Source organism: Pipistrellus hanaki (assembly GCF_964339955.1).
Source record: "Pipistrellus hanaki genome assembly, chromosome: 5".
Taxonomy (NCBI): domain Eukaryota; kingdom Metazoa; phylum Chordata; class Mammalia; order Chiroptera; family Vespertilionidae; genus Pipistrellus; species Pipistrellus hanaki.
The window spans coordinates 30,742,755-30,770,652 of NC_140507.1; the positions used below are offsets into that span (position 1 = coordinate 30,742,755).

Genomic DNA, 27,898 nt, shown 5'->3' on the forward strand with positions numbered 1-27,898 from the left:
TTGCATACAAGTTCATTGATTGATCTTTTATTCCCTTCCCTCCCCCCTTCCCTCTGAGGTTTGACAGTCTCTTCCATGCTTCTACGTCTCTGGATCTATTTTTGTTCACAATTTATGTTGTTCATTAGATTCCACATGAGTGAGATCATATGATGGACTCCAGACCGTGTTATCCAGCTCCGCGGGCAGTCAGAGTCCGGCTCCCCTCCAATCCCTACCCCCAACCCACCGCTTGCCGGAACCAGCGCACCTCGGCGCGCCGTGAGACCCATTAGACCCTCTTGCAGAATGCAATTTTTTCACTTCTCAACTGCTCCAGAAATAGCGGCTAGCAGCTTCGATACCGGGCAAAACTGCTAACCTGGAGTGCAAACTCGGTGCACAGGGTTTTCTGGGCGTTTTGTGGCGCGCGGGGTGAGGACGGGTCGGCGGCGCCTGAAACACAGTGTCCAGCGCGCAGGAGCTGAAGGTCTGGCCGCTACTCTGTATCCGCGCCGCCGGCTGCCCCGCGCTCTGGGAGCCGGGTCTGGGGGCCCGACTTAATGCCCCGCGCGGGCTTGGCAGGGGGGGATGGGGTCACCTCCTCCACCCAGCCTCGGCCTCCGCGGCCCAGGGTCGCCGCCACATCAGCTCCCGGGGGAGAGGGAGGGGCTGGGTGGTGGGGCGCGGGGCAAGAGGACCAGGACCCCGCCGTCCGCTTTAGCGCCGGGCATCCCGGCTCCCTCAGTCACCCCGCCTCGAGGCTCCGGCCCCGCGGGATCCCCGCAGACACTGCCCGGCGCCGGCGGCCCGCGCGTCCCTCCTGGTGCACGCACTCGCCGCGGGCACATCTGCCCCGCCAGCCCGTGCCCGGGCGCACGCAGGCCTCCCTGCCAGCCGGCACGCGCCGCGCGGCCCGGAGCGGAACCCGGACCCCGCACGGGGCCCGGGCGGTGCCCCTGGGCGGGCCCGGGGCGGAGCGCGCTGGGCGGGACCGGCCGGGCCGGGGCGGGTCCGCGTCGCCGCCGTCCGCGCCGCCCCGCCCTCGGCCCCGCCGCTCGCCGGGTTCCTCGCGCCGCAGCCCCCGCCGTGCCCGCCGCGGAGCCCGCCGCCCCTGCCCGAGGTAGGCGCCGCGGAGAGGGGCCCGGGCCCTGCCTGCCCCCGGCCGCGCCCCGCGCCCCGGGGAGCCGGGGGAGGCGGAGGGGAAGTCCGGGCGGGGCGAGGGGGAGCCGGGCGACCGCTCGGGCCTGCGGGGCAGCGGCGGGCAGAGCAGGCCGCGGGGCGGGTGGCGAGCGGGCTGGGCCGGGGAGCGGGGAGCGGGGAGCGGGGGCCGGGCATCCGGAGGCGCCTGCGGCCGGGCCGGGCCCGCGGGGACGCGCCGGTGGAGGGCCGGCGGCCTCGCGGAGGCCCGGCCGCTGCAGGTCTAGGTGACCTTCCCAGGCGGCGCCCTCTGGCCCTGGATCCGGCCAGAGCGAGGCGGGCACCACCCGCCCGCCACCCGCGCCCGCGGGCCGGGCCCACGGACACGGGGGGGGGGGGAGAGTTCCTGTGACCCCGGTGGCCCGCACCCCCGGCCCCTCACCCCGGCCCGCCCCCCGCCCGGAGGCGCTGGCGCCCTGCACTGTCCGCGTGTGCCAGCGCCATCGGGCGGAACTGGAGCGAGAGTCGACTTAGGCCGCAGGGGCCGGGCGGGCCATGGCCGGAGGTGAGGCCTGGGCAGGGGAGGCCCCCGCAGCCATGTGGCCTCTGTGTGCACGGCAGGATTCCTGTTCCGGTCGCTCATTCATTAACCAGGCGTGGCGGTGCACTCAGGAAACCGGCTCAGGGCCCTTTGGATCTGAGGCCCGAAGCCTCAGTGACTTGTCCAAGGTCACGCAGCTGGGAGGGTGCCACACCTCGGTTTCCCCCGACGTAGAATGGGAGTGATGACACCGCTCCTTCGTTGGGTTTTGGGGAAGAATAAAATGAACTGATGAACAGGAAGCCTTCAGAACGGTGCCTGGCGGGGAGAGGGCCTCGCCAGAAGCCGTGACCCTTACCCTTGAGGCTTTTTTAGGAGGATCTGACCCTTCCCCAGCAGGCCGGTTTGCTCCACGTGGTGTTCTGGGAAGGGTTCAGTAGCCCCTGTTGCCCTGGCCGGTGTGGCTCGGTTGGTTGAGGTTGGTTGAGCATCGCCCAGTACACTCTAAGGTCGGTGCGGTGGTGGTTGGATTCCTGGTCAGGGCACATACATACCCAGATTACAGGTTCAATCCAGGTGGGGGTTCATGCCAGAGGCAACCGATTGATGTTTCTCTCCCTCTCTCTCTAAAAAAAACAAAACCACAACATTAAACACACATAACCCCTGTTATTCTAAACCTATTATTAAGCTTTTGTGTGCCAGATATTGAGTAATCTTCAGGATATTCATGAAAAATCCTTTAAGACAGGCGGGGTCAGGCTGGAGCAGGAGGTTGAATGAGGGTGCAGACCTGGGCTAAGCCTGGGCCTGTGCCATCTCAGGCCCCATCCCCTTGCCCGTTCTCTCCAGAGAGGATCGGGAGGTGGGCTCCTTTGCCCAGGGCCTGCCTGCCTTCTCTCCATCCCAGTTCTGGACTGAGTTCCAGGGTTAAGCCCTGGGCAGCTTTGTTTTCGGTGCCTGGGTTGGTGCCACCTGGCACACCGTGGGCACTTGAGAAGGGTCTGTGAGGTACATACACTTGCTTTTTATTTAAGAGTCAACTCACCCTCACTGATGGGATAGTTTTTGCTGTTCCAGCCTGTGGCTTCTAGTAGTTCATTAAGCATTTGTGGCATTGTTGAATGGGCGAATGCAGTGGCTGCAGGCCCAGACCACAGGCCCTGGATCCTGCATATCCTTTTTGAGGGACACCTGCATCTCACTCACTTCCAGAAACTAAAAAGCCTTGTCCAGCAGAGAGCCACACATACAGCATGTAAAGAGCCACACATACAGCACGTAAAGAGCTGCAACAGTGTGTACAGCCCCAGCGAGTGAGAGGCAAAACTGTTTCTTATTTGAAGTAACTGTTTAAACATGTTACCTTCATTCTGTGACTCCCGGGTCCTGTGGGAAACTTGTCGGACTGGTGTTTCCGGGCTTGCCGGGGAGGGTACCATGGTGAACGGGAATTCTCCCAAAGCCTGGCCCTGGTGCCTTTTCCCTCTGCCGGCCTGGGCGGTGCGGCCTGGGCGGTGCGGCCTGGGCGGTGGGCTGCGCTCAGTGATCACGGTCTGCAGTTTTATTCCTGCCGTCCCACAGGCACACACGGGCCAGGAGGGCCGCATGGTGAGGAGTGGCTGGTGGGCCTGTGGTCCCTGAGCTCTAGGCAGATGTGGACAGTGACCTCCGCGCTGGTAGCGATGGGCCACATTTACCCCCACCTTTACCGGTAAAATGCTCCGAGGCACTGGAAGTCCACTTTGCCCTTGGTGGCATTTCTCATGATGTGACATCTTTGGTGGTGGTGACAGAGAGGCCTGTGTGTGGCTGAGAGCCAGCCACGCCTGGAGACGGCCCCTCTGTGCCCAGAGGGTCTGTGGCCTCGGGCTCCCCCTGAAGAAAGGTGGGCCTGAGCACCCTTTCCTGCCGGCGCTCCGGGGGAGGGGGGATGGGCGTGTGGGCCCTCGGACCAGAGCTGTGCTGGAGAGTTCTGCAGAGCAGACCGAGCTCCCAGCACAGCTCTGACAGGAGCCAGGGGGTCTGACACAGGTCTGGTCTCTGTTCCTGTTCCTCAGTCTTCACTGTGGACGTGTGATTCATCATCTGTCATTGCTCATTGAGGGCCTGCTAAGCAGAGCCCCGGGGCCTTGACTTACGGGGTGTGACACTGAATCCACCGTCTTACAAGCCGGGGAGGGGGGAGGGAGGGGGGAGAGTATAGTTTTCATGTCAGGTCAGGAGGCCTGAGCTCCGAGAAGTGAGGTAACTGCCCAAGGTCACACTGCTCAGCAGGCGTGGGGCTGGGGTCAGGCCTGTCTGGCTCGCCCTTCCAGGGGCCGCGGCGAGGACCTAATCACTGTGAGCGCCTTTGGAAAAGGGGAGTTTGCAGTTCGGAGGGGAAGTTCTTCTTTTATGCAGACCGGAGTGCGCAGGGTGCAGGCTGGCTGTCGGTGGACAGCCGTCAGTGCAGTTGCCCCTCTGTCACAAGGTCAGTGGCACCGAGTGTCTTCCTGGGATGCAGTGGGAGGCCTCCCAGGACCTGGCTGGACTGTTGAGCTGAACAATGCCTCTTTATGGCCGCGCAGGATTCCGGACCCCGTGGCTCAGGGTGACCTTTCGGCATCCTGCACAGCGCCCTAACGATAAAAATAATGCAGAAAAGGAAAGTAATAACCTACTGTGCTTGTTGCATACCTGTCAGGCACCACCCACTATACCAAGTGCTTTATTTCCATCTAACTTAGTCCTCGCAGGGATGCTCTTTCCCCCTCGTAGAGCTGAAGGAACATTGAGGTGCAGGTCTAAGGCCTCCTGCGGTCTCCTCCGTCCAGCCAGCAGGGAGGTGCAGGGAGGCTGTGACTTGCCGGTGGTCGCCTGTCTAGATGAGTGGGAGCGTAGGACTGGAACTCAGGGCTGCTGGATTCCCAAGTCCACCTGCAGGCACCGTCTGTTCTAAGCCAGGTGTGAGGCTCCAGGGAACTCCAGACCAGGCGGAAGCCCTCGGGTGTGCCTGGGGCCCAGACCTTGGCATGCTGTCTGCCCACCCAGGCCTTCTTGATGGGCGGGTGGGTGGGCAGGCTGCCCCCAGGTCAGCGCCATCCTCTTGAGGCTGGTGGAAGGCTGTGCCGGTGGTGGCCCAGCTCCCAGCAGGTTCTAAAATAGAAGCCACAGCTTTGCTGCCCCCGCTCGCTCGCGCCTGATGTGGAAGGGGGAGGGGAAGACAGCTGCACTGAAAACAGACCTGCTCCCGGAGTCTGGGACATGGCTTTGCCAGCATCCCGGAGTCCCAGCCCAGGCGGCTCCAGCCTGCCTCTTCCTGGTGAGAGAGTATGGGGTAGAGGATGTCAGGAGGCTCCCCGTGGTGTGGGCCCCACAGACGGGCTGTCAGGGCTGGGCTAGCCTCCGGCTTGGGAAGTTGCTTTTCTGCTTTTGCACGAATCCCTGGTTGGCCTGGTGTTCCTCCTCTAGGCTGGCGCGGCTCTGCCCGGACAAACCACCTGGAATAATCATGTTAGAGAAATGGCAGCGCCAAAGGCATGCCTACAGTTCTCCCTCCCCAGGGGAGACGTAGGTTTGGGATGAGGATGGGGATGAGTGCCTTGTAGGGCATGGGCCTCGCAGGAATCGGACACACACTCTCTCAGGGTGATACAGAGCATAATGAAGGGGTCACTTCCAAAGGTGTGGGGAGAAGGTGGGACACCAGACAAGGGGTGTGGCCCCAGGGGGGTCCTTTGGAACCGGGAGGGGCCCCTGCAGGAACCGTGGGCGTGGGTACTAGGAAGTAGTCACTGCCCGCCCGAGCTCCGGGCCTGGGGCTGAGTGCCCCAGCCTCACCCCTACCTTCTGCTGATGCCTCCTGCTGGCCAAACCCAACCACAGCCCCTGGATGACAGTCCGCGGTGACCAGGCCTTGGGGCTCAGAGCAGGATGGTGGAGGAGTGGCTCTGGATGGGCAAACAACGACCAGAATAATGGGTTGCGGTTTCCACCACCATTTAACGAGTGCTCCCTGTGCCGGGCGTTTCTGTGTGCTCTTTGCTTGCAGCAACTCCGGCCTGAAGGTACTCCTGTTTGCTCCATTTCATAGATGAGCAACAGGAGACCCTGGGAATAGAAGTTACAAGTGGCTTGTCCCAAGTGACACAGCTAGGGAAGGCCAACGCGGCCTAGAACCTCTGCAGGCTGCTAGCCCTTCCAGCTGTCACTGTGCCCTGCTGCCCGGGCACCCCGATGGGCTGGGGACTGCGGTGGCAGGCTGGCTCCTGGTGCAAGGGATACCCTCGCTCTTGAAGACAGGGTCTTTCAACCATCTACCTTCCTCCCAGCTGTTCCCAGCTGGGCTTTGGGGCCTTGGCCACCTGCGCCCTGTGTCAGCCATGCAGTGTTGTTGGCTCTTCGAGGGCACGAAGGCTTTGCCACCTGAGGGCACCATACTTCGGTTGAGGCCCACTTTTCTCAGGGGCACCTGCGGCTGTGCTGCCTGGTAGGCAGCGGAAGGCTGAGGGGGAGGCTCTGAATGAGTGCTCAGGCAGGCAGTCCGCGGGCTCCCTGAAGTCAGGGAGCTCTGCCTGCCGCCTCTGGGCCGGGTGGCCCAGCGCAGGGTCACCTGGGAGTAGTATGTGTCCCCTGTGGGCCCTGCTGGTTAACGCTGCGTCTCATGTGGTTTGACTTTGGTAGTGGCTTTTCCTCCTGGCACTCCTGCTGCACAGCCTTTTAGAATGAATGCGGCTTGGCGGCATTGCAAGGGCAGCGTGGCTCAATTGCAGACGCATTGGTTGAAATTTTAAACGTTCTGTCCTTCACTTGAAAAAAAAAAAAATCAATCCATGGGAACAGCTTAAATAGTGAAGTAGAACAACAAGTGAACATCTTACTGTAACCCCACTCCTTCCTTAAGCCCCCTTTCCTTCCCAGAAGCAGGCCTGAGGCAGCCCCATGTGCAGGTTGGCTCGATCCTTCCCCAGGCTGTTCCGTTCACTCACAGATGCGTGAGCGTGTACAGATGTGTGTGTAAAAGGGCTTTCCTCTAATTCCCTGGAACTACAGGTTTCCTGTGACCTGCTTTGTTCATTTAACGTATCACGGATAGCTTTCCAGGCCACCATGCATACATTCACCTCATTCTTTTTGCTTACCACATGGAGCTCCTTAGTTTGCAAGTACCTTTCTTTCTTTCTTTCTTTCTTTCTTTCTTTCTTTCTTTCTTTCTTTTTTAAAATATATTTTATTGATTTTTTACAGAGAGGAGGAGAGAGGGATAGAGAGCTAGAGACATCAATGAGAGAGAAACATCGACCAACTGCCTCTTGCACACCCCCTACCGGGGATGTGCCCGCAGCCAATGTACATGCCCTTGACCGGAATCGAACCCGGACCTTTCAGTCCGCAGACAGATGCTCTACCGCTGAGCCAAACCGGTTTCGGCTTCAAGTACCTTATTATTTGTTCATTTGCTGATTGATGGACATTTAGGTTGCTTCTGCAGTGAGCATCCTTGTGTTTGCTTGTTCTGGGGACTATGGTGGGTGAGCCCCTAGCGGTGGGATTGCGCCTTGGGTTAATGCACGCCTCCTTTAAATGGCACTGCCAGCCACTGGCTCCAGGAGGGCTGTATGTGCCTAGTGGTGCCTCGCATAACGAACGCCTCGCACAGCGAACTTTGGACAGGTTTTTCATGAAACCATCGGCCAAAAAGCAGAAAATGGATGAAGATGTGCAAGATTCGGTAGACTCTACTTAGTCTGTCTTAAAATTAAAAAAATGTGTGTTTTTTTTTTTTTTAAATTATGTTTTTAGATGTATCTAAATAAAAATATGTCATCTTAGCATTTTTTTTTTTATGTCATCTTAGCATATTTTATGCTACAGAACGAATTATTTTTTTTAACATGTATTGTTATGGGAAAACGCGTTTCACATAACGAACTTTTCGCATAACAAACTTGCTCCTGGAACGAATTAAGTTCGTTATGCGAGGCACCACTGTACTCCCATTTGGTGTGAATGGGAGTGACCATTTTCCACACCAGTAGTCGATATGGTTCTGACATTTTTGCTAACCTGTTGGTTGAGTGAGCTTCTCAGACACAGGTGTGTCATTCACTCTGAAGTGGCTCCCCAAGGCCCTTAGAATGCAGTCCATGCTTGGTTCTGAGGCCAGAGTGGTGGCGCTCACTTCTGAAGGCTCTTGGTCTCAGCCTGAGTTCAGCTCTCCTCAGGCCCAGGTGGGGGTAGGGATGCTTGCTGAGGGTCTCCCTACCCCTTATCCCTGGTGGTGCTGCTGTGGGAGCTCCTGCTTCCTGGTTACATGGTCACCTACCTAGCCCCTATTGTCAGATATTTAGTTTCTGGTTTTTTATTTCCTACTATAAAAACACTTGGAAGTTCATTGCACATTTATTCATTAAACAGATGTTTTATATTGAATACCTATATGTGCCAGGCCTTGGCATCTTTGTACACATAGCTTTTTCCATGTTTTGGATAAATTTATGCACGACAGGCCCTGGGATGGTTTGAGTTCAAGGGTGCGATTTGGGGGTAGGTGTGCATTTGTAGGGGCACTGGAGAGGCTGGGAGCAGAGCAGCTGTTGCTGCCATGCAGCTGCCAAGTCGGGGAGGAGATGCCTCCCAAGACGGGGTTATGTAAGGGTTATGCAGACCATGCTGGGTGATACACTATCTTGCCCCTCTGAGCTTCTAGTATGGGCTGGATTTTCATTCCTGAGCTGGAGTGGAGCTTGCATAATGGTTCAAGGTCAGCCAGGGGATGGTCGGGTAGGTAGGCTGGCAGGCAGTGGAGGGGAACCAGGGACTCCTGTCTCCCGGTATGATTTATTGGTCCTTCTCAAAGTCATCAGCGACTGCAGCCAGGTCTGCTCAGCTGGCCCTGCCCATCCCTCACTTCCCACCTCTCCTGGGGAACTGCCCCTTGGGCTGTGTCTTGAGGCGATCCCGCAGGCACAGACCTGGGGTCCTGCCTTCCCCCGCAGCCTCCTGCCTTCTGCCTGTCCCGGGCTGCCTGCTTTGCCCATGCTGAGGGCTCTGCTTCAGGCTCAGCCCCTGGAGGCCGGGCTTCTGGAAACACGCGGTGGATGCTGTAGGGACAGATGGTGAGCTGATCGGGGTGGAGGGAGCGCCCGGAGCCGGAGTTCAGCCTCCCAGTTCGTGTAGGCAGGGAATTAAATGAGAAAGCAGAATGCTGGGTTCTCTCCTCCAGTGCCAGCCTGGAAAACATGAACAGAGTCATTATTTCTACAATAAAATTGTTCCCGAAGTAGGTGCCCAGAACTGTGTTAAATGGCATTTCCTGGCCATTTGCAGTTGTAAAAAGGCCGAGTTTCTCGGAGGCAGAGTGGCTTTGGCCTTCCCTCAGATAAAAGTAGCAGGAGACAGGGTGAAGGAAGACTGCACAGAAAGAAGGGGAAGCTACAACTCAGGCAGCTGGGGACCTTCGTGGGGGGCAGCCATCTTCCTGCCCCCTGGGTGGGGGTGCCCTCTGGTCCAGGGTGAGTGTGGTTCTGAGCTGGGGCCAGGAGAGCCTGGCCTCATCGGAGCTCCCTCCGCTAACTTGTCCTGGGAGGGTTATCCCCTTCCTGGCCCTGTCCTTAGGGTGATGCCTACGGTGCGGGGAGTGTTTTTTGACAGGTGGCTCTTCCTGTTCGGGTCTGGGGATTAGGGATGAGAGGGCATTTGGGGAACATTAAATGGTGAGTGTTCGCCTTTTCCGTGGGGGATGGGCCTGTCCAGATGTGAGAGACGCTGTATCTGGTGAGGCTGGTCCTGGAGCCGGGGTGATGCTTGGGAAGGTCCTGGCCCTGAGGGACAGGGAGGTCTTAGCTGACCCAGAGTTAATGCCACTGGACTGCTCTCCCCCTCATCCCGGGGCTAAGTCGGGGGTCCGGGGGATGGAGGCACCTCTGAAGAGGGATGCTCAGTCCACTGCTACTGGTAGTGCTGGGATGTGGAGAATGCCCGGGGAGCCTGCTGAGATGTGTCCAGGGTTGTCTCGTTGCTCCTGGAAGGGTGCCATGCGGGGGCGTATGCCGTAGGCTGGGGTATTTTGCAGGATCTGGGGAGGGTTTCCTGGTCTGTCCCTGGTGTGGGTGTGCCTATGGGGTTTGTTTGGGTGGAAGGGGAGTCTCCAGACTTGAAAGAGCCTGTGGGGACAGCCTGGAATGGCTCTTCTCCCGGTTCTTTGTGCCCTGACCCTAATGGGGACTGAGCTGCCCATGGTTCCGGGCTGGTCATGTGTAAGAAATAACAGCAACAAACTGGGATAGTGTAAACAGCCCACTGGGCTGCTCTCCGCTCTGACCGGAGACTGGGTTCTGACAGAATTAGCAGAACCTCTGAAGAGAGTAATATAGGACCTGGACCACAATTTTTAAAAATACATATTTTATTGATTTTTTTTTTACAGAGAGGAAGGGAGAGGGATAGAGAATTAGAAACATTGATGAGAGACAAACATAGATCAGCTGCCTCCTGCACACCCCCGACTGGGGATGTGCCCTCAACCAAGGTACATGGCCTTGACTGGAATCAAACCCAGGACCCTTCAGTCCGCAGGCTGACGCTCTATCCACTAAGCCAAACCAGTCAGGGCGTGGGCCACCATTTTACATTACAAAGTATTTTACATTCTTTTGCCAAGTGCTTGTTGAGCCCTGCGATGTGTACGAAGTGGCTTTGGTCAGGAGTGGGACTTCGATTGTGATGTTGGTCCCCTGGGATCCCTCTGGCCACTTTTCAGTGTTTTCAGTGGGCTCCCCTTACTGGGAACATCCCGTGTCGGTGTTCATTTGTGTGAGCAGATGTGCGTTCAGATGGGGCATATGCCGGATTTAGGCATTTAGGTATGCCGGATTTTACAAATTAATGGAACCATCCTCTGGCTAATTGAATTTCTGGCTAAAGACTTTGGGGAGGGAGGAGATGCAGAAGATGATGCCGTCTGGCTCTGAGCTTTTAATTCTGTGTACACAATGTGTCCGAGCAGACCCTTTTAGGGATGTGGTGTGGTCTTGGAGGCAAGGACTGTTTGAATTGCTTGCCTTCCTGGAATACCATGGTGCTTAATAAATAAGTGCTTGTTGACTGACTTAGTGATAAGCAACAATCCCAACGAGTGCTTTGATAGTTGGTTTTAAAAAGTAAAGTCCCATTGGTGCTCAGTAAATGTTTGAATTAAAGTTTTTGGGGGAGATGTGAAGAGTTGCCTAAGGTTTGCTCTATTCCCTGTGAGGAGTATGATACTCTAAAAGTGGGTTCCCCTAAAAGGCAAAAGTTTTGTGAAAAGTTGGGTCCATTCTGGCACATATTACACTATAAATATTTGTTGAGCCCTCGCCGGTTTGGCTCAGTGGATAGAGCGTCGGCTTGTGGACTGAGGGGACCCAGGTTCGATTCCGGCCCGGATTATGGGCTTGAATCCCCAGTGGGGAGCATGCAGGAGGCAGCTGATCAATGATTCTCTCTCACCATTGATGTTTCTATCTCTGTCTCCCTCTCCCCTTCTCTCTGAAATCAGTGAAAATATATTAAAAAAATATTTGTTGAATTAATGAAGTCAAGACCCATATAGAAAATAGGTTGCCATGAAAAGCTCTGATTTCTATTCTGGGAATTGAATGCCCTGGCAGTTGAAGTTTTGTAAGACGATATCTTTTATTGGCAGGAGTTCTGCAGTTCAATAAAGTAGCTGGCTCATGGCAACGTGTCTTCGGCAATTCATTCATTCGGCAAATATTTCTTGACTCCTCTCATACGCTGGGCCTGTGCTCGGCTGGGCTGCTGAGGAGGAGAAGGGGTCTAATGTCAGGCTGTCTGCTGTCAACAGATGCTTACTGGGTGTCTCATACTCTGGCCACAAAAAGGAGCATGAGACAGCACCGGCTTCTGTCCACACCTGAGAGAGCAAGGTACCTGGAGTTCAGTGCTGGTGCTTTTTTATTTTTAATATAGTTTATTGATTTTTTTACAGAGAGGAAGAGAGAGGGATAGAGAGTTAAAAACATCAATGAGAGAGAATCATCGGTAAGCTGCCTCTTGCACATCCCCTACTGGGGATGTGCCCGCAACCAAGGTACATGCCCTTGACCGGAATCGAACCCGGGACCCTTCAGTCCGCAGACCGACGCTCTACCACTGAGCCAAACCCGGTTTTGGCAGTGCTGGTGCTTTTTATTGGTTGTTCATTATGATAATCTTATCAATGGAAAGCCGATTTCCGTAATTACCAATGTCTTTGTTCTGGTGGTTCTTTCATTGCAGCAGAAGATGGCTGTGCCTCCCACGTATATTGATCTTGGCAAGTCCGCCAGGGACGTCTTCACCAAGGGCTATGGTGAGTATGGCGTGGGGCGGCCTCGCGGCTCACAGACTGGACTGGCGTGTTTGGGATTTTGCCCCTCCTAGAGAGACCTGGGTCAGTCAGCTCGCAGGACTTTCACACCCAGGGAAAAAGATCAGCTAGGGAAGCAGTGTTGGTCGGGCACCCAGTAGGAGCAGGCCCACGAGTTGCTGCAGACAGGGGGGAGGACATGCTTGCTCTCTCTCCCAGGTGTGCAGCCGCTGTGGATGCTGGCGCAGCGGAGAGCGGGTTCTAAATTTAGCCCATCCGTGGGCATGTGCCCACGCTGCCACGCACCGTCTTCTCAGGCTCCGCCGGCAGCGCAGGTGGGGGCCCGGTGTGTGCCCGCCTGGCTGCCGCTGTGCGTGGCGGCTGAGCTCTGCACCCAGGCAGGCGGCCGTGCAGACGGGCGCCCTCGGCACTCATGCCATTTTGAAATAGCATCAGGGAGGCAGAGGTGCTGCTCTCGGTTGCTTAGCTAACCTATTAACAGCCACCATCTTTTCTCTTCAGGATTTGGCTTAATAAAACTTGAGTTGAAAACAAAATCTGAGAGTGGACTGGTAAGTTGTCTGACCCTCACGGAGCATGGGTATGTTATTGTGGATCAATAAGCAGCTGCTGTGTTCTGGGCGCAGAGTCCAGCGAAGGGGCTTTTTCGTGGGTGGCAGTTTGTAGTTGTCACACTCATTGCGTCCTCTGTGGAACGGGTGGCCCCGGGGAACCTTACTACTAGGTCCTTAGTTCGGCAGCTGTTAACCCTCCCAGATATGTGGGGCAGGTGTCAGTTTTATTTCAAAACTGATCTGTGTTTAATGCCACATAATTATTTAAAAAAAAAAATCTTAGTAGCCTGTTTTAGATTGTGCTTGTGGTAGTTTTTGGAAGGAAGTTTTGGGGTTGAATTACTGCACTGTCAGCATTAGCTCAGTCCTTTCTCTCTTTACTAGGCTGCAGGCAGGATGGAAGGAGCAGTGCCAGCAAGCGTGTCAAACTCGCAGCCCGAAGAAGGCCCCATGTCGCATTTATGTGGCCCATATTAGCCTTTGAGTTTGACATGCTTGCTGTACAGACCAAGAGTTACCGGGGAGGAAGGACTGATAAAGAATCGCCCATTGGTTATTCCGTTAGCCCCTTCTGTTCTTTATGTATCCAAATGAATTACGGAATTAGCTTTTGCCCCACACGTTCAGGGTGTCCCCTCCTGCACGAAGGGAGTACAGTCTGTTTGGGGTTGGAATGATGTAGAGTGAAGTGCTGTCACACAGGCTGTGACTCTCTCTCCTTTAAAGGAATTTACAAGCTCGGGTTCAGCCAACACCGAGACCACCAAAGTGAACGGCAGCCTGGAAACCAAGTACAGGTGGACGGAGTACGGCCTGACCTTCACCGAGAAATGGAACACGGACAACACGCTGGGCACGGAGATCACCGTGGAGGACCAGGTAACCGGCGGGAAGACGTTTTGTTAACTGGCGCCCGCTGGCCTGCCTCGTGACTAAACCTCCTGGCAAATTTCTTTCCCGTCCAGCTCGCACGCGGACTGAAGCTGACCTTTGATTCATCCTTCTCCCCCAACACTGGGTAAGAATCTCCTCTGTTCTCTCTGCAAGGACAGTTGGCTGTGTTGTACAGGGAGAGTCTGCGCCGTCATCGTTCTGGCCTCGGCCGCGAGGCTGCAGGGTTTCTGGTCCAGTTACACTCCGGTCTGTGCGAGGGAGGCTGCTGGTGATGGCAGTGCACGTGGCCGAGGCGTCTGGAAGCAGGACTAACTGGTCTCTGGTGCCAGCCCCATTTTTTATTTATTTTTTATTATTTATTTATTTTATTTTTTAATATATATATATATATATATATATATATATATATATATATTTTTTTTTTTTACAGAGAGGAAGGGAGAGGGATAAAGAGTTAGAAACATCAATGAGACATCGATCAGCTGCCTCCTGCATACCCCCTACTGGGGATGTGCCTGCAACCAAGGTATATGCCCTTGACCGGAATTGAACCTGGGACCCTTCAGTCCGCAGGCTGACGCTCTGTCCACTGAGCCGAACCTGTTAGGGCTAGCCCCATTAAAAAAAAATAAATAAATAAATAAAAAATATAAATAAAAAATATATATAAAATTGATTATTTTGCAGAGAGGAAGGGAGAGGGATAGAGCGCCAGAAACATTGATGAGAGAGAAACACTGATCAGCTGCCTCCTGCACACCCCCCAGTGGGGGTGTGCCCACAACTAAGGTACATGCCCTTGACCGGAATCGAACCTGGGACCCTTCAGTCCGCAGGCCGATGCTCTGTCCACTGAGCCGAACCAGTTTTGGCTCAGCCCCATTTTTCGGGCCTGGGCCCTCTCCCAGCCTCCCAGGGACACACAGTGTGTGGGCTTAACTGCTCGGTGGCTCCTGAGGCTACACTTTCTTTTTTTTTTCTTTTTTTTTTTTTTTTAAAATCAATCTTTATTGTTCATATTATTACAAAGGTTTCTCATTTCTTCCCCCCTCCACCAGGTTCCCACCCCACCCTCTGTCCCCTCCCCATCCCCCATTGTCCTCATCCATAGGTGCACAGTTTATGTTCAGTCTCTTCCTCCCTCCCTTTCCCCGATAGTAAATCCCTTTTCAGATAGTAAATCTGTTACTTAGCATTTTCTCATATCAATAATACCTCCACATGCCCAATGATACACTCCACACAAAAGACATTTTCAAATAGGTCAACCAGCCTCATCCAGGCCCCACCCAAGGCACTCACAGATCAACACCCCAGCGCTATACTAACTCAACACATCCAGATCTAAGCCTTCATCACTTGATTCAGCAGACCCTCAAGTTCCCGCAAAAGTTTCCAGCCATGTCTGAGAGGCAGCCGTGGGCAGGTACAGGCGAGGAGCGAGCTGTTTCGGGCCTGGCTGCTCCGGGCCTGGCCTCTGTTGCTCTGGTTCGTTCCACAACCAGCTGCTCCGGGTCTGGTCACTGCCACTCCCGACCTAGTTGCTCTGGACTTGGCTGTTGCTGCTACAGGCCTGGCAGCACCCGACCCGGCTGCTCTGGGCCCGGTTGCTCCGGTCCCGGCCGCTCTGGGCCTGGCCGCTCCCAGCCTGTCAGCCGCTGCTCCGGGCCTGGCCGCACCAGACCCGGCTGCTCCGGGCCTGGCCGCTCCCAGCCTGGCAGCTGCTGCTCCGGGCCTGGCCGCTCCCAGCCTGTCAGCCGCTGCTCCGGGCCTGGCCGCACCAGACCCGGCTGCTCCGGGCCTGGCCGCTCCCAGCCTGGCAGCTGCTGCTCCGGGCCTGGTGAGGCTACACTTTCTGCCTCAGGCTCTCCAGCCACAGACAGATTTGGCTTGTTGGTTACTGGGCACATCAGGAGGCAAGCTGGTGTGTTGGCCGGCCTCCTCTCTGGGCATCTTTCACACGGCTGGGATCGCTCTCTTCTAGAACACACTCTTGTTTTTCTGCCCAAACCTGGGGAAGGGGATTTTGAAGGCTAATAGGGCATGTACTGAATTTCATATTTTAGTTTTAAAAAATTGTGGTAAAATATCCCTACACAATTTACCATCGCATCCATTTTTACGTGTACAATTCAGTGGCATTATTGATTTCCTTTTTTGCCATTCCATCTTTTTAAAAAAAATTTTAATTTATAATTTCTTTACTTAAAAAATTTATTTTTAGAGAGAGAGGAAGGGAGAGGGAAGGAGAGAAACATCCATGTGAGAGTAAACACATCAATTGGCCGTCTCCTCCATGCCCCTTCCTGGGGATCAAGCCTGCAACCTGGGCATGTGCCTGACCAGGAACCGAACTAGCAGCCTTTCAGTGCATGGGATGATACCCAGCCCACTGAGCTGCACTAGCCAGGGCTTGCCATTCCATCTCATTTTCCCCTTTCTTCTTCTCTTCCTTTCCCTCTGACACATGTATTTTTTTTTTTAAATTAAATTTATTGGGGTGACATTGGTTACTAAGGTTATTTAGGTTTCAAGTGTACATTTCTATGATACATGACCTATAGATTGCATTGTGTGCCCACACCCTAAGTCAAGTCACTTTCTGTCACTATCTATTTACCCTTTACCCTTTACTACCCACAAACCCTTGACAGGTGTTGATTAGAGGGAGAATCTGCTGAGTTTAGACACTGTACGGGGTGCAGGATGACTACACCTGCAGGGGCTGGGTGGATGGGACTCCTGTCTCTGGAGGCCATAGTCTTTTTATAAGTTGGTTATGGATGATCTGAAGGCCATTGGCTAGAAGCTGAGTTGACTCTTTATTTTTTTTTTTGAATATATTTTTATTGATTTTGTACAGAGAGGAAGGGAGAGAGATAGAGAGCTAGAAACATCGATGAGAGAGAGTCATCGATCAGCTGCCTCTTGCACACCCCCCACCGGGGATATGCCCGCAACCAAGGCACATGCCCTTGACCGGAATCGAACCCGGGACCTCTCAGTCCCCAAGCCGACTCTCTATCCACTGAGCCAAACCGGTTCCGGCTGAGTTGACTCTTGTTCTTATCTTTGCTGGAGTGACTCCTGCAGGCATATTGGCTTCCTGCCGGTCCGCTTCCTGTCTCCGCACCCAGCCGTGATGGGAGAAAGTACCCAGAGGAAGCCTCCGATAGGATAAGGGGCTGCCAGACCTGCCCACAGGCTTGACTTTGCAGCCTAGGACTTTTCCCCCTGCCCTAGGTGGCACACTTTGGAGTTTATAAGGGATTTCCCACTCCCTTTTGGAGTTTTGCAGAGAAGTTTCTGGGTCCTGCAGTAATACATGTAAGAGGAAAGGTGTTTTTTTTTTTTTTTTTAAATATATTTTATTGATTTTTCTTACAGAGAGGAAGGGAGAGAGATAGAGAGCTAGAAACGTCGATGAGAGAGAATCATCAATCAGCTGCCTCTTGCACACCCCCTACTGGGGATGTGCCCGCAACTAATGTACATGCCCTTGACTGGAATCGAACCTGGGACCTTTCAGCCCGCAGACCGACGCTCTACCGCTGAGCCAAACCGGTTTCGGCAAGAGGAAGGTTTTTATTTAACTTTGTATTTCAAAATATTTTGTAGTTAACATATACAAAAATGTATATTCTTCTACTCTTCTCCTAATGTTAGCCTCTTACCTCACTAGAACGATCCGAACCAGGAAGTGATGTGCTGCTAAGCACCTGGTGTCTTATTTGAGCTCCGAGATCCGGTGCTGGGAACTGCATTGCATCTAGTTGTCCAGTCTCCCTGTCTCTTCTCACCTGGAACAGGCTTTCTTTGTCTTTCATGACCTTGACACTTTTAAAGAGGACGGGCCAGTTCTTTTGTAGAATTCTTCATCTCGGATTTGCCTGATGTTTCCTCGTAGTTAACCTCAGGCTATGCAGTTTTGACAGCCATGGAAGAGCTGCTGTGTTATGTGGTATCAGGAGGCATATGTATATCAGATTCGTGCAGGAATGGGCCTTCCTTTCCCTGGCTGCTGGCACCGCTTTTCCGCTCCGGCCCCACCTTCCCATGCTGCCCAGAAGCCCTGAACGGCGGTGCGGTGCAAAATGCCTGTGTTGTCACCATGGCAACAACACAAATGGCCCACCCTGCCCCTGGCTGCTCAGTGCCTGTGTATGCAAATTAACCCGCCATCTTTGTTGGGTTAATTTGCATACTCACACTCCTGATTGGCTGGTGGGTGTTGCGAAGGTATGGTCAATTTGCATCTTTCTGTTTTATTAGTGTAGATTGCCCCCAGATATGGCCATTGGTAGCACCTTCAAGGTGAAATCCTATGTATTTTGGACAAGCCTCTATCTATTTTTTTTGAGTACTTCTTCAGAAGATACTCCAGACTCTGCTGCTTCTTGTTCTTCCCTAGTCATGCTATCAACCATTTCTCCAAAAACCCTTGGTTTCTTTAACTGAAGAAGGGTGTTTTGAAACCAAGGTTGTGGGCGCAAGGTGTCCACATTCTACTGGGTATTTGAGGAAAGTTTTGATGACTTGATGGAGATTGGAAATGAAAGCTGGCTTTCCCAAAGTGCCAGAGGGTTATAGTCTGGGAAAGCATCCTGGCTTCCATGAGGAGCTGAGTAGAGGCCACAGCTGGATGAGGCCACAGACTTCACCTAGGGATCAGCACCCACACTGAGTACCTAACACAGGTAAAGCCAGCTTGTTAGCCACAAATCAGAGTCAGGCCCCTCTCAGGTGCCTGTCAGATTAGCACCGCTGTTTAAACAGCGAGCAGTGGAATGATCCATTGGATCAGGCGCCTGGGAGAAACCTGAGTCATTGCCCCAGCACTGCCCATTCTCTGGGGACCTTGTGTCCTTGGCCAGGACCCAGGGAGGCACTGGAGGTGCTGTGTACACGGTCAGGACAGCTGGAGCACACCAGTGGTCAGAGGCCCTGCCCCAGGCCTCACACTTTGTGTTCAGCAGCAGCTTTTCGCCTCTTGTTACAAGATTCCCACTTTTTACATTTCTTGGTGTCCCTCTCTATCTAAATGTCATCCTACCCAGCCTGGTGCCAGTTAGATGCTTGGCCCCAGTCCAGATGCTTTGCTTCCCCCAAAGAGCAGACAGACGAAAGTAGGTTTGAGTTTTTCTTATTGAGAGAGAATTGGTTGGGCGGTGATGCCTTTCCTTCCAAGCTTGTGAGAATGTGCAGAAGCAGCTTGAGCGGAAGTGGCAGGCTTCAGTGTCCATTGGGAAGGGTGCTGGCCTTATTTTCATCTATGACCTCTGGAATTCCTGTCTCACTGAGGACTTGGGAAGTTTAACCTTCACATTTTTTTTTAATTATGAAAAAATTCAAACACACAAAAGAATGCAGAAAAATATATTAAACCCTTATCGTATTCTATCATCCAGCTTTAAGAATTACCAGCCCATATTGACTCCAATGTTGACTTTTGGTAAAAGGCATGGTGACACAACTCACCTCCCCGTCCTGAGGAGTGCGGGGTCTTGAATCATAGGTGGGGAGGCCCCGACCTGGTCCTCCACAAGCCTGGGGTCAGCAGACTAGACCTGGGGTCTCCTGGGCCTGTGACTGCAGGGCCCTCGGTGCTATGTCTGGGCCGAGTTCTCATTGCGGCTTCATGAATACTAATTAAAAGCTGTTGTACTTACTTAGACAAGATCTAGTATTTGTTTCTTTTTTACTTAAGTGAGCCACCAAGTCAGAAGATGACCAGACCATCTCCTTAAGAGCTGCTGTTTAGCCCTAGCTGGTTTGGCTTAGTGGATAGAGCATTGGCCTGCGGATTGAAGGGTCTGGAGTTCGATTCTGGTCCAGGCCATGTACCTCGGTTGCAGCCCTGGGCTCTGGTCTGGGCTCGTGCAAGAGGCAACCAATCGATGTGCTTCTCTCACGTCGATGTTTCTTTCTGTCTTTGCCTCTCTCTTCCACGCTCTCTAACAATCAATGGAGACATGTCCTCGGGTGAGGATTAACAACAATGAACAAGAGCTGCTGTTTAGATAGTGCTTTCTTCACCGGTCTTGGAAAATAGCAGATGCACCTGTTTCATAATTACATGATGGCGATCCACCCAATAAGTGCCTGTGTAGTCCTCTCCGGGAGATACAGGGAGAGGAAGTAAAAGAAAGCGACCTGTGCTGTTTCCAGGCTGTGTGCTCACTTCATTACTTCGGCACTTCTGCAGACCGGGTTTGAGGGGGGACAGGTTGTGGCACAGCAGCTGCTTATGCTCAAGGGAGATTTGGGACCGTTTCTGTGCAGCCCCCTTCACGCCCCCATTTAACTGGGATTTTTTTTTTTTTTTTTTTTTAAATTTTGCATTTTTCGGCATGGTTGTCACAAGGCGAGTTAGCTCCTGATTTTAAAACCATCTTTTTTCCTGCAGGAAAAAAAACGCTAAAATCAAGTCGGGGTACAAGCGGGAGCACATCAACCTGGGTTGCGACGTGGACTTCGACATCGCGGGGCCCTCGATCCGGGGCGCCCTGGTGCTGGGCTACGAGGGCTGGCTGGCCGGCTACCAGATGAATTTCGAGACAGCCAAGTCCCGCGTGACCCAGAGCAACTTTGCCGTGGGCTACAAGACCGATGAATTCCAGCTTCACACTAACGTGTAAGTGCGTGTGTGTGCAGCAGGGGGAGTGTTCTTCATGATTACTCCTAAGCTCAGTGTTTCATCACCATAAAGTGAGTTGGTTGTGATCAGATGAGCCGAATGGACTGCTACAATTTTTCTGTTTCCGACCGACCCATTTTCTGACCTGACTTAGGGTCTTTGTGTTCAGCGAACTATAAACGCGGTCGCTGGTACACACAAGGACGGATCCAGAGTGTGATGTCAGACCAGAGGAGTGCCCCTTCCCTGCAGCTTTACGGGAATTGGAGGGCCCTTCGGTTGTAGTTAACAAAATGGGGGTGCGGGTGCAGCTCTCTCTTTCTCCGTATGCTGCCTGTGAGGATCAGGATGGGAGACAAACGAGGGGACGGTTTTCTCAGTGAAGTACCGAGTGCCCTCTCGTGGGGGAGCATTGGAAAGTTTACTAACTTCTGGACAGTATAGCGAAGGGAAGAGGAAGTTATGAGTTGGGTTAGAGAGAGCCCCTTGCCATCAAACGTGAGCGTTGCAGTGCTGATTTAGGTTAAGGGGAACAGATATTTCATCCATGTAATCCCGGTGGGACCTGAGGAGCTAACCTGTGGCACAAGTGGGGTGCAACTTTCCTAAATTTCTTTCTCTCCACTAGAGGTCACTCAAGAGAGACTTCTGGAACTTAGAGACAAGTAAATGGTATCGGTGTCTATGTGAATTAACACATTTTTTTTTAGGGAATTTCTACAATTAAGTAATATAATAAATGAATATTATTCATAAATTTTAAGTCTCTTAAAACTAAAAAAGTCACAGAAAACTATAGCGCTGTTCAGTCAGGTGGCTTAGAGGCTGGGGAAGGTGGTGACCACGAAGGTAGCCTGAGGGAGCCTGGGGGATGGGACTGTTTTTTACCCTGATTGTGACGGTGGTCACTGGTCAGAGTCTGTGATAAAACTCAGAAATGTACACCAACGAAGGGGCAAAAAGGTTATGTAAATTAAAAAAGGTAACATACAAAAAGTCACAGGAAAGTGCCACAAACATAGAAGTGTTTTTTAACTTACCGTTTTGACGGAAATGGAAAGTGCCCCCTTGGTTTGGAATGGGGAGTTGGCACCAGTTTGGGAAGGACAATGGTTGTTTGCTGTTTTCCCTGTGTACCTGAACTTCACGACTTTTTTTTTTTTTTTTTTTTAAACAGAAGTTTTTAAAAAATATATATTTTATTGATTTTTCACAGAGAGGGATAGAGAGTTAGAAACATTGATGAGAGAGAATCATCGATCAGCTGCCTCTTGCACACCCCCTACTGGGGATGTGCCCGCAACCAAGGTACATGCCCTTGACCAGTATCGAACCCGGGACCTTTCAGTCCCCAGGCCGATGCTCTATCCACTGAGCCAAACCGGTCCCAGCATGAACTTAACGACTTTTAAGAAAAACATGACATTTTTTTTTGGAAAACATTTAAGACCAAGAAAATATCCCCTTTTGAGTTATACCAAAGCCACTCAAATCTGTTACTTTCGAAAAGCTGCTGTTTTGTATTATTACTTTTTTTTTTTTTTTAAATATATGCTTTTTTTTGTTTTTTGTTTTTAAATATATTTTATTGAGTTTTTTACAGAGAGGAAGAGAGAGAGACAGAGAGCTAGAAACATCGATGAGAGAGAATCATCGATCAGCAGCCTCCTGCACACCCCATACTGGGGATGTGCCCGAAACCAAGGTACATGCCCTTGACCGGAATCGAACCTGGGACCCTCCAGTCCCCAGGCCGATACTCTATCCACTGAGCCAAACCGGTTTCAGCTGTATTATTACTTTTTTTTAAAAATATGTTTTTTGTTGATTTTATTTATTATTATTTTTTTTTATATATTTTATTGATTTTTTTACAGAGAGGAAGGGAGAGAGATAGAGAGCTAGATAGAGAGATGAGAGAGAAACATTGACCAGCTGCCTCCTGCACACTCCCCACCGGGGATGTGCCCGCAACCAACGTACATGCCCCTGACCGGAATCTAACCTGGGACCTTTCAGTCTGCAGACCGATGCTCTACCACTGAGCCAAACCGGTTTTGGCTGTATTATTACTTTTTAAAATACTTCTATCGTAAGAAGGTTATGTAAATTTAAATAACCTTAATTATTTTAATGCTCGGACTTCCTGAAGACGTTGGCATTTCAAGTCAGGTGGATCCTGTTGTTTCTGGAAGTACAATGTCTGGCTGAATTTCAGGGGAAAAACGTAAGGATTTAGAATGTATTTAGTGAGCACCTACTTTAGGGAGAGAGTATTGGTGAAAAGCAGAGTTTGCAATGGAAGAGTAACAGTGTATTCTTGGGTTAGTGAGTTCTAAGCTCTGGATTCTAAAGCACACGGGCTCTGCCTCAACAGTTTCCAATGTCATTTCCACTGGAAACACCCAAAACGATGAGGCAGAACTTTGACAGTGTTTATTTATGTTGAAAATGTCAGAGAGGGGAAGGGTCTATTGCCAGAGGCTGGAGTCAATCTGGAGTGTTTGGAAGAGAGGAAGGAGTTTTTAGCCAGCTGAGATTTAGTCCACCTTGAAAGACCAGAGACATTCTGCCAGGAGCAAGTAGCTCTTTCCCCAGTCCCACCAGGACGGTGGGTGTGGCTGCGTGGACCAGCAGCACTCACAGGCGGGCCAGTCTGAACCGGAGGCTGAGCTCCTGCAGTCGCTTCTCGTCCAGGGGGCTGGCTCGGTGCTGGCTGTGTCCCCAAGCAGCGGCTGCAGCTGGTGGTGCAGAAAGCTGTGTAACTTGTCTACTGGGGAACACTGGCCCAGCCTTGCCTGCCACTTCTGGCTGAGTTCTCGTCTCATTTGCTCCTCGCTTTGCCTACCATTTTTATGATAGAAGTCTTTAAAAAAGTAATAATATTAGCAGCAGAAATCACTCAGAACCCCGAATCCCAATGCCCTAGCTGCTGCATCTGTTTTTAAAGAGTGTGTTAGAAGCAAACTTCAAGTTCAGTGGCGCTTGACTGAGCTGCCATGGGGTGTTCCCAGTGAGGGTTGAAATAGCCATCCCTTGCTCCGAACCTCCCGGCTCGGGTGTCTGTCCATTCCTGTCAGGCTTCCTGTAATTGGTACGTGTTTTGTGAGCAGGTGGGTCCTCTCACAGCCTCCCTGCCCTCGGTTTGACGGGGGCAGCCTGCCTTCCCGGGCGTCTTGGCATCTGTGCTGCGCTTGTTTGCAGAAACGACGGGACGGAGTTTGGCGGCTCCATTTACCAGAAGGTGAACAAGAAGTTGGAGACGGCCGTGAACCTCGCCTGGACAGCAGGAAACAGTAACACTCGCTTTGGAATAGCAGCCAAGTACCAGATCGACCCCGAAGCCTGCTTCTCGGTGGGTACCCGGGGAACCACGCGTCCCCCAGGCCCCAGCTGGCCTGAGGCTGGAATCACTCACGACTGTGGGCGTTCCCGCACTGGCTGGCGATTTTCTCACGGTGAAAAGAGTTCGAAATAAGGAAACTGCTAACCGTCATAGTACTTACTGTGGTGCCAGGCGCTGTGTGGAGCCCCTTATATTATATGTGGATTACTGTATTTAATTCTCACACAACCCACTTGAAGTAGGTGCTTTTTTTAAAGAAAAACATCATGCCATCCCTGGTATCACAAAGGAGGAACTGGGGCGCTTAGAGAAGTTGAGTAAGTAAGGGTTTCTGGGACTTTTGGCTAAGATCAAGTGAGAAGTTGAGTAACTTGCCCAAGAGCAGACGTTGGGTAAGCGCGGGGGGGCCTGGGCTTGACCGGGCTGGCTGGCTAACCAGTTCCGTTCCCTGCTGCAGGCTAGAAAGGGGCTCCCTTGGACATGGAGGCTTGGAGAGCTCATCCCCCTCCCCCTCTGTCCTTCCCTTGCCCAGCTCCCGTATTGCTCATCGTGAAGACAGGCCCTGGTGCTGGGCAGCTGCATCTTACCTCGCAGACCCTGTAGCGTTGTTCACGGGCTCTTGGTTGCTGCAGAGCCGTCACGTTGAATCCTGTCGCTCAGCCTGTGCTGTCACAGGGCACTGTGGAGGGGCTTCAGGATGGTGCAGGGAGGTTTCTGGGCTGGTTTGTGTAAATTACAGACAGTCCGTTTCACGTCTCAGGGACTGAATTTGGCTCCTTTTGTGTTGGTCATGTGCAAACAAGGGAGGGTGGGGAAGAAGAAGGAAAAAAGATAAAAACAAAGGGAGGAGGCCGTGTTTGGATGATACAAACAAAAAGGAACAGCTAGATGGGGCACTGCCTGCCAGGAGGCCTTCCTGTCCCTGCCCTGCTCTTTCTGACGGGAGATGTCAGGTCTGAAAATAGCATTCGAACAGGAAAACATGCACCAGCTTTTACCAGGACTCGGTGTTCTCATGGCGGGAGCTGGCTCTGCTCCTGACCCCTCTTATTTTAGAGAAAGGGGTCAGGGAGGGGCCCGGACTTCCCTACAACTCAGGCAGAGGAATGCGGGCTCAACTGCTTTACTGAACTTAATTATTAATGAACATTCACTCACTGCTGACATTGGAGTGATTGGCTAGGTCAGTGGTCGGCAGACTCATTAGTCAACAGAGCGGCAAACCGCGACCGCTGGGCTAGGTCATTCTTTTACTCCAGTATCCATTTCAAACTCCAGCTTGTCTGTGCTGAACTTTCTTCATTGTCAGTAGATTTTTACTTCTCTTTTTCATGAAGAAAAAAATTCTTTTTTTGAGAAAAATTCTAATGGTGTTTTCTTTCTAAAAAGCAAACAAAAAACCCCCAACCAAACAAGGGAAAAAACCCCATCTCACATTTGCTGTTTTTCCTCATTCCAACAAATAAATCTTGAAGAAGTCTTCCATTAAGAGAGCCTTTATCTCAGGGCCCATACATGAAAATATCCTCACGTGTTATAACTTGACTACAGACCTATTTGTATAAGTGAAATTGGGCATTCATATCTTCAGGAGTTAAACATAAATAATAGCATCCTTTAATTGAAAATCCTATTGACTCTGAGTTTCCCTTCTGAGACCAGTCTCCCCAAATTTGATACGTTTCATAGTGAATTTAATGAAGCCCACGAACAAAGTCGTCACGAGAAAAGAGAGTGTGATTCTGAAGTTCAGAGTTTGATTAAAAAGCTCTTCCTGTGCCTTCTGTTTTCCTTCCCTAGGCTAAAGTGAACAACTCCAGCCTGATCGGGTTGGGATACACCCAGACACTAAAGCCAGGTATGTGTTGGTTGTATGTGAAATCAGTTCTTTGTCTTAAAAACAATATTGTGGTTCTTGTTTGCTGCTGTATGCTATTGCTTATAAAGTGCCTGCATAGTACGTTGCAAATGAGCGTCCATAAATTTTCGTATATGTGCTGCCGAAGCGAGCACCGTCCATAAATTTTAATAATGAACTATTTATAAAGGTGTGCAGTCCTTATAAAACATTTGGCGAATAGAAGTCGTCAGGAGAGAAGAGCAAAGCTAGCATGCTACGGTTCTGGTTGTTTTCTTCCATCCTTTTTCTTTCAGTGTACGTAATGCTTGATACTGATTTCCAGCAGGTCCTTAAAACTAGTCCATAGGTCATCCCCACGGTAAAACCGGTTTGCAGGTTTCCTCGGCACAGTTGGCTAGGCCAGCCCCTGGAGCTAATCCCTCCTTGGGGTCATTTTTGGATAGGTTTGGCCTTTGAACCCTGGGAATCTAAGATAACATGATGTCAGAAGCAAGCTGTTCAAGGGAAAATATCAGTATTGTGTGTGTGTGTGTGTGTACACGAGTGTAAGACCTCGGTGTCTGGCTCATGATCGGGGTTTCATTTCAAGGGGCCATTGCTGAAGCTTACCTCATGGTGCCAATGGTGGAGAGGTGAGTGGTAGCAGGAGACGATGAAAGGAAACAAGAGAAGTGGTGCCCCTATAGTGGATCAGGCAGGCCGTGGAATAATATTGATGGTTGAAAAAGCTCGTTCCAGGCTGCCTGTTCATCAGGCAGCTGGCACTGAGTCACAGCGATGGACGGGCCGTGTGGTGTTGCCCCTGCTCATGCAGCTGGGACAGGTTTTGGGTTTGGTGTGGTTTTGCCAGGGCCCTCCAACATTCCTCCGCGTGTTAACTTTTCTCCTCTCTTGTTTTCTTCATCCCTCCCCCTTTCATCTCCCGGATTTCCCCCTGCAGGTATCAAACTGACGCTGTCAGCTCTGCTGGATGGCAAGAATGTCAACGCTGGTGGCCACAAGCTTGGTCTAGGACTGGAATTTCAAGCATAAACGAACACTGTACAATCGTTTTAATTTTAAACTATTTTGCAGCATAGCTACCTTCAGAATTTAGTGTACCTTTTAATGTTGTATGTCTGGGATGCAAGTATTGCTAAATATCATGTTAGACCTCCAGGTTAAAGATGATTCAGCTCTAAGGTGTTACCCTTTCAGAGGCACATTTCTGGAACAGGTCCTCCAGCTGGAGACTTGGCGGAGCTTGCCATTCCCGCCAGAGGTGTCAGGTTTCTTTTTCACCGAGAAATGGCCACAAGCGGAAGCTGATGATGATTTGTAAGCACTTTGTAAATTTGTATTGCTTCAATGTATGAAATTATGACTTCCTGAGAATTGAATCTTGATTTCCTACCCTAACTGAGAGAGGCCCACTCTCTGATGGTGTGTACAAACTCATCTGATGGGACTCTTTTAGACCTGTTTCCACCCCGGCCCATCACCTCTTTTGCACCAAATGTAGTCTGCAGGGTGTGGTAGTTTCTTTTGTGCCATTTTGGGGTGGAGAAGGTGGATGTGATGAAGCCAATAAATTCAGGACTTAATTCCCTCTCATGTTGTGGTTTTTTGCCCTTGCACCAGAGTATGAAATAGCTTCCAAGAGCTCCAGCTGCAAGCTGGGAAGAGTCTGTGACTGTAATCACATGGTGACAACACTCGGAACCTAAATTAGACTTCTGTTGTGTGTTCTCGACACTTGGTTTATTTTTTAGCAGTTTAAATGGGTACATTTTAGAGTCTTCCATTGTGTGGAATTAGATCATCCCTTTCAAATGCTGTAATTAACATCACTTAAAATAAAACTTGAATAAAATATTGAAACCTCGTCCTCCTCCTGTTGTTTTTATTAATAAAAGAGTGTAAATATGCCGAAACCGGTTTGGCTCAGTGGTAGAGCATCGGTCTGTGGACTGAAAGGTCCCGGGTTCGATTCCGGTTAAGGGCATGTACCTTGTGCAGTAGGAGGTGTGCAAGAGGCAGCTGGTCAATGTCTCTCTCTCATCGACGTTTCTAGCTCTCTAACTCTCTCCCTTCCTCTCTGTAAAAATTCAATAAAATATATTTTAAAAAAAAGAGTGTAAATAAACAGGGCATTTGGTCTTGTTCTTTGGCCACTGTTCTCTCTGTGTGTGTGTGTGTGTGTGTGTGTGTGTGTGTGATATTTTTAGTTTTCTGTTGCTGCATAACAAATCACCAATTTGGTGGCTAAGCCAACATTTATTTATTTCATGTCTATAGTTCAGAAATCCAAGGATGCGGTGGCTGGGGTCTCCGTGAATGTTCTCACGATGCTGAAGTGAGGGTGTCAGGCAGCCTGTGTTCTCTGTTGGACCTTGGGGTCCTCTTCCAGGCTCTCATGGCAGAACTCAGTTCCTTTTGGTTGTAGGATGGTTGTCTCTATTTCCTTGCTGGCCATCAGCGAGGGGCCACTCAGCTAAGGGAGGCCACCTGCATGCCTTGCCACGTGTTCCCCTTCATCTTCAAAGCTGGGACAGAAGCATTCACTGCCAAATCCCTCTCACACTAAATCTCCAGGGAATAGCCCCACCCTTG

The 27,898-nt window shown here is 51.6% G+C and overlaps 1 protein-coding gene across 1 annotated transcript; it reads left to right on the forward strand.

Annotated features, from left to right (window-relative positions):
* The first annotated feature begins 945 nt into the window (after nucleotides 1-945).
* Nucleotides 946-27,170, forward strand: VDAC1 (voltage dependent anion channel 1). Its single transcript, XM_084886728.1, has 9 exons — nucleotides 946-1,102; nucleotides 11,924-11,996; nucleotides 12,516-12,565; nucleotides 13,295-13,447; nucleotides 13,534-13,586; nucleotides 19,869-20,096; nucleotides 23,304-23,454; nucleotides 25,246-25,303; nucleotides 26,247-27,170. The coding sequence occupies exons 2-9, from the start codon at nucleotides 11,930-11,932 to the stop codon at nucleotides 26,336-26,338; spliced, it is 852 nt and encodes a 283-aa protein (XP_084742854.1). The 5' UTR covers nucleotides 946-1,102; nucleotides 11,924-11,929; the 3' UTR covers nucleotides 26,339-27,170.
* Nucleotides 27,171-27,898: the final 728 nt, after the last annotated feature.

Coding starts and splice junctions, on each gene's coding strand:
- VDAC1 (XM_084886728.1), top strand. CDS start 11,930: ATGGCTGTGCCTCCCACGTATATTGATCTTGGCAAGTCCGCCAGGGAC. Junction 12,566..13,294: donor CAAAATCTGAGAGTGGACTG/GTAAGTTGTCTG, acceptor TCTCCTTTAAAG/GAATTTACAAGCTCGGGTTC. Junction 13,587..19,868: donor TCCTTCTCCCCCAACACTGG/GTAAGAATCTCC, acceptor TTTTTCCTGCAG/GAAAAAAAACGCTAAAATCA.